We start from the raw sequence: 6,386 nt of genomic DNA, 5'->3' as shown, positions 1-6,386 counted from the left end.
GCCGCGTGGCCGCCCGATCCTCATCCGACGGAGCCTATGCCTCCGTCCTTAACGGCGTGATGGGCGCGGGGGCCACGGCATCACGACGCGGGAGCGCTGACCGGGAAGACGTGGCCGTGACGGCGTCAGGCACGGTCGCCGTCTGCTCGGAGCCGCGGGTAGGGTATATAATGCCGTGGCACTTTGGGATTTATTTATTTCTCCTTCTCTCTTGTGTGAGGAAGCAGATATTAATTATCGCGCACACGAAAAGAGGGAGGGGGCGCAAAGAGAGAAGGGACTAGGACACGAGCACCAGAAGAGAGAGAGAGAGAGAGAGAGAGAGAGAGAGAGAAGAAAAGCGAGAGAGAGGTTGGGAGATTGCTGGAGCTGGATCGGGGCGCCGGGCCGGCTGTGCAGATCGGAGGAGGTGAGAGCTCCCCTCCTCGTACTTCGTCGGGTTCCGTGCCTGTTGTGCTACTGATTTTTGCAGGAAGTCGCTGAATTGCTGTGCTTTTTTGGGGTGTTTTTTTGCTTGGTTATTTTGGGGTTGATTCCATAGTTTGGGAGGGTGAAGGTGGATCCTGGGCGGGTTCAGGCGGGTGCCTGGCTCTCGTTCGGCGATGAGATGGGCTCTTAGGCGGGTTTTGGTTGGGGCGGGTGGTGTCTAGCTGACGAATCAGTTGGGAATTTGTGTTGGTTCGAGCCAATTCGACCTGCTGAAGGTCTCACCTGAGAGCATTTCGCTTTTGGCTTCCACGGATGACCTCCATTTTGGGGACGAAGGAGTTGATCCTTCTCAGCTTCCGCTCTGGAGGGTACTGTTGCATTTTGTTGCTAATTTTATACTGGCTGGCTCCTAGGTCTAGCTGGGCATGGCCTACTTATGGTTCGTCTGATGGACACTCATCCGTGCCAGATGTACTTGTGTTACTTGGCTGCACTTGTGCCCTGAATTTATTATCCCAGAGTGAGTTAATTTCGTGGCCAAATTAGTGATCCTCATGTTAGAAATGGAACCATCGCTGCCTCTGGTTCTTCGAAACATGGAGGCAGACATACAGTAGATTGATGCGGTAGCTCCAAGTAGTCTAAACTAATTTTCCCTGGGAGGAACCACAGGATCCATCTGCTTCCTTGATTGGGACATATACAACTCGGGAAAAAAAATCTTATGTTTCGCTTGATGAGTCAACTGGACTTGCCTTTCCTGAAGACAATTCGTGGAAAAAGAACTCCCTTACTAGGCAGAGTGCCCCCATAGATGAACAAATCGAGGTTGGTTTTTTGAGCGCGTCACTAACTTAATACTATGATTTTAGCATGTTCAACCAACGTCCAGGATCCCAGTAGTTTCAGACCTTCGCTCACTGCAGACGGTACACAAATTGGCTTCTTGTGTGAGTGATGAAAGGTGCTGCTGGTTCCACACGGTCTGAGTGGTCAAACTTCTTGTTGCGAGTGGGGGAGGTTCCTTCTTCGGAATTCATAGCAAGAGCTACGGACAAATAGTCAAACCAACAAGGCTGGTCAATCGTCTTCAACCAACTAGAGAATCTTAGGGTCCGCTGAACATTGGTCTTAGTCGTGCATTCACTGAAGGATCTGTGACCAAACAGTGGGACAGTTCTCTTATAAACAAACTAGAGAATGCTCGAGGTTGCATGTCTTAGTTGTGAAGGGCGGTCAATGGGCGCGCTGAGGGGAGGTGCAAGATATGTCAGTTCGTCCTGTTGTTTGTTTTCCAAGCCTCTTAGTTGTGCTGGATCTTCTGGACAGGTTGATGCTTGAGCACGTTCCTGTCCAGATTGATACTTGAGTGCGTTCCTTTCTTCATTATTTGTGCCACTGTAGTCCTCTAGTTCCATTGGCAGACTCGTCATGATTGATGATCCTTTCATGCTTGCCTTGCTAGAATTTGACACCTGTGGTTGTCCTTTAAGTTTGAGGAGAAGGATAGATCCTTTAAGATTTGTAGGTAGATGATGGGGACATTTGACAGACAATGGGTTGGATTTATGCGGAATTTTGGAGAGCTACTTGTTAAATCTGTATAATATGCATAGAGGAAAGGCAAGCAGACAAATTAAAGAAAACTTGCTCTTGTGTATTTGGTGTTTGGTCCGTGAGACTCTCAGATGTCATTGATCACTGTTAGTAGGGATTTTATTCTTGCATTAATGGGCTCTCGCTTATTTTAGTATCATTTTTGCTACTTACAACTTAAAACTTTCATCTTATGTTGGACTAGAAAATTTATTCTGTTTCAGAAAATACCACTCAAATTACTATCTTGATACAAAATTTACTATAACCGTTATTTTTTCCAAGGGAAAGGTAGAGTACTGTCACTGTTAATACTCTATAATCATAATGAATTGGAATGTCACGTTAAGTTTATTGTTCTAATCAACCAATATGAATGCACACATGTTAGCTGGGAGTGTTTTATTAGTTTAATTGGTTCATGTTATCCTACATATCACCAGATACTGTCTATGCTCTTGAATCTGTCCAACATGGACGTTCTTGTGATATAGAATTGCATTTGCTCTGTAGTGTTGGGTTTTGCAATGTTTATGCTTTGTCGCCTGTTGCCTATTCCTCCTTTCCTCTAAATTATATGCTTAGAATTGCACTGATAAAGCAAAATGTTCTGGTCTGATTATTTGTTCTGTCACCTACCATGGAATAAACAGTTCATAAATTTCCTCTCTTTTGCTATGTACAGGTCATGAACAACTAATCGACACTCATTTATTATGGATTTGCACCAGCTATTCAAGTACAGATTGACTGGTGCTAACGTCTTCTGCGAAATTCCCACAGAGAACAATTTAGCGAACTCTTCCTGGCAAACTAGTCCACTGAAGTTAGAGTTCAGCAACTCTCCATACACCCCTCTTTCTACCCAGCTTGAGTGTGACAATTTGTCTGCTCTTAGCAACACTCCAGATAACCAGAGCTCTACTGAAACCATTTCAGCCCAACCAATCTCCCCGCTTGAAGCAGACAGCTCATACATAAAGGCAGGTAGCATCCGTGAGAACATCCAAGTGAGACCTGATCCATTGTATGCAACATCAAGACATAATATGCAACAGACTTTGCGTGACATTGAGAACGTTCTGATGGCACCTGATGCGGATGATGCAACAACGAGCACAAAGCATGAGTTTGAGGACACCAAGCCTGCTCAGCTCATGCGGCAGCGGTCGAGGACATGGAGCCATGAGTCACGACAGCCGTTGCCTGGAGTTGTTCGTCCACACTTTGCATCTGGTGGATACCCCACGGCAAGCTATGAGTTCCGCCCAGAGAAACGACAAAGGGAGTTAAGGGACGATCGGCAGCACATTGTGAAGGGTCTATTAACCAAGTGTGCTGAGGCATTAAGTGAGGACAGGACAGAGGAGTTCCTAAAGCTTGTTCAGGAGGCTCGTGGGACTGTTTCAATTAACGGGGAACCGATCCAGCGTTTAGGTGCTTACCTACTCGAGGGTTTGGTTGCTAGGCATGGGAACTCTGGTACAAACATCTACCGTGCTCTGAAATGCCGGGAGCCGGAGAGCAAGGAGCTTCTCTCCTACATGAAGATTTTATACAATATCTGTCCTTACTTCAAGTTTGGATACATGGCAGCTAATGGGGCGATTGCAGAGGCATTGAGAAGCGAGGACAACATCCACATAATTGATTTTCAGATTGCTCAAGGGACTCAATGGATCACACTGATACAAGCCCTAGCTGCAAGGCCTGGGGGTCCACCTCATGTGCGGATCACTGGAATAGATGACCCGGTATCAGAGTATGCCCGAGGTGAAGGCCTGGAGATAGTTGGAAACATGCTAACAAGCATGTCTAAAGAGTTCAATATACCTTTGGAATTTACACCTCTATCTGTCTATGCTACCCAAGTCACAGAGGAAATGCTTAAGATCAGACCAGGTGAAGCAGTTGCTGTCAACTTCACCCTCCAGCTGCACCATACCCCGGATGAGAGCGTGGACGTCAACAACCCACGGGACGGGTTGCTCCGCATGGTGAAAGGGCTGTCCCCGAAGGTGACCACGTTGGTGGAACAGGAGTCGCACACCAACACGACGCCTTTCTTGATGAGGTTTTTGGAGACCATGGATTACTACTCTGCCATGTTCGAGTCCATCGACGCCAACTTGCCTCGAGACAGCAAGGAGAGGATAAGTGTGGAGCAACACTGCCTGGCCAAGGACATCGTGAACATCATCGCCTGCGAGGGGAAGGACAGAGTGGAGAGGCATGAGCTGCTTGGCAAGTGGAAATCAAGGCTGAGCATGGCGGGCTTCAAGCCTTACCCGCTGAGCTCATATGTGAACTCGGTGATAAAGAAGCTCCTCGCGTGCTACTCGGACAAGTACACGCTGGAGGAGAAGGATGGGGCAATGCTCTTGGGCTGGAACACCAGGAAGTTGATATCTGCCTCTGCGTGGCACTGACAGTTGCTCAGCGGAAGAAGAAAAGAAAACAGAGGTTATAGAGCCAAGTCCCTGGTCTCCTTTCTTTTTGATGTACCACCTGTACATGATGCTGTACACCCTCATTTGTTGCCTAAATGTAGACCAGGAATCAAGCATTGACAATTAGATTGTAGAAGTTGTATGATAATTACAGTTTTCCTGCGCTTCCCGTGTAGTATTCGTGGTGATTATGTTGGATGTAATTTTCCAGGCATGCTCTTGTTGGTCGGCAAAGTTTTCCACTCACGGAGCATGCTCTGAGGATGCAGAGTATACCCTGGTCATGGGGCCTGTGAAGATAAGTTTTGCAAGGGTTTTCTCTTATGTCAGTACCGTTACATGAGCAAGTGGTGTAGGATCAGGGCGTGCCAAGGCAAAATGCGATTGGGCTTTGGGTCGAGATTTGGATGCATGTACCCGAAGGTGTTGCACGTTCGTTCTACACTGCGAGGATGATGGGCAATTCTGTTGCCGCTGTGCTGCGTCGTGCAGGCGACAGGATAGGCAAGCGAACAAAATGGAGTTTAGCTGATTGCCTCCCGAGTCCCATGACATACAACCCTCCAACGTCCAAACTCCCAAGTCTGGCGACATTTTCAGGTCGGCATATTGCAGCGAATGAGCTATGGTTACGTTCTCTGTGGTGAACCACGTATTTTTTTGAATTTATTTTAGGCTTCCGGCGATACTCGTTCAGTGTGAGGAGAAGTTTTCGTGGCGTTTATGGTGGCTTCGCCAATCTCAAGATAATATGCCGGTTCAATCTCTTAAACATGCTCATAGGGTAAAAAGTGTGTAATTGCTTTTATAGGGATAAATATATGTGAGTATGTATGTGTTTGCATCTATATTGTGTTTAAAAATAGACAAAATGTTGCACAATTTACTAGTGATGAATTGACTATGTGCATCACTTGATACAAAGGTCAGAGATAATCCTTTTCTTTTTTAAAAGAGATGTTGCACAATTTGACTCGTACATAATCCATCCGTCGTTACGAAGGTGATGAATTTTGTACGCCGAGTTGCCAAACTACTAGATTTTCACAAAGTCTCGAACAAGCCAGTGACCCACGGCCCCAGACCAACAGTTTGATCAAGGCTATCGAGATTATTCTAACTGTCTTTTCCATGGGTGTCTTTTTTTCTCCTTAAGAAAAGTCTCCTTCCTTCTATCGGCGCCGCCGCCGATTCGCTCCACCTCCGATGGCCTTTGAACCGTGGAGGCGCAGAGGATTTCGGACACGCGCCAGCGGGAGCGACCCCGTTTTCATTTTTATTAGTTTCAATATCTTAATTAGGGATGTGTGGCGATGTCCTACACAAGAGAATTTTTCTAATCATTTGTGTGATTAGTAGATGATATTGCTTTTTAAGGCGTCCCAAGGAATTCTTCTAAATTTTTTGTTAACTTTTGCGGTTTGGCCATGGAAATAGATGGAAATAGATATGTGTTGCTTTATTATTTAGACCAGTTATGTATTAAGCTTTAAATGAGAATCTTAGAAAAAAATTGTTATGCTCGCAGCAATCTAGAGTTCTAGGTTTGAGATTATCTTAGGTTGCCGATGGCTATACTAGAAATGTACGGATTAGGGATGCATATAAGGGCATCTTCAACGGCAACCCGCAAAAAACCTATCACATCCGTCCGCGGAAAAGGGGATCAGTCCACGGACACGGATGCGGGCGCCATCCAATGCTAATTGCATATATTTCAAACGTCATTTTAACTAATCGGACGAAATTCATTCAAATCGGTCGATATTCATTAAAGTTCAGATAGAAAATAGCACAAATCATCCACACATAGCATGCAAATTAAGCGTAGTACAACAAGGTCTCAAATTCGACTAGATCCCGAATGTCCAACAAGTTTTCCAGGAACGGATCATGTCCTCCCACACATAC

The 6,386-nt window shown here is 45.9% G+C and overlaps 1 protein-coding gene across 1 annotated transcript; it reads left to right on the top strand.

Annotated features, from left to right (window-relative positions):
- The first annotated feature begins 201 nt into the window (after positions 1 to 201).
- LOC125536746 (chitin-inducible gibberellin-responsive protein 1) lies at positions 202 to 4,804 on the top strand. Its single transcript, XM_048699993.1, has 2 exons — positions 202 to 409; positions 2,711 to 4,804. The coding sequence occupies exon 2, from the start codon at positions 2,742 to 2,744 to the stop codon at positions 4,452 to 4,454; it is 1,713 nt and encodes a 570-aa protein (XP_048555950.1). The 5' UTR covers positions 202 to 409; positions 2,711 to 2,741; the 3' UTR covers positions 4,455 to 4,804.
- Positions 4,805 to 6,386: the final 1,582 nt, after the last annotated feature.

This window comes from Triticum urartu, chromosome 2 (assembly GCF_003073215.2).
Source record: "Triticum urartu cultivar G1812 chromosome 2, Tu2.1, whole genome shotgun sequence".
NCBI classification, from domain to species: domain Eukaryota; kingdom Viridiplantae; phylum Streptophyta; class Magnoliopsida; order Poales; family Poaceae; genus Triticum; species Triticum urartu.
This window is presented reverse-complemented; position numbering and strand designations above follow the sequence as displayed.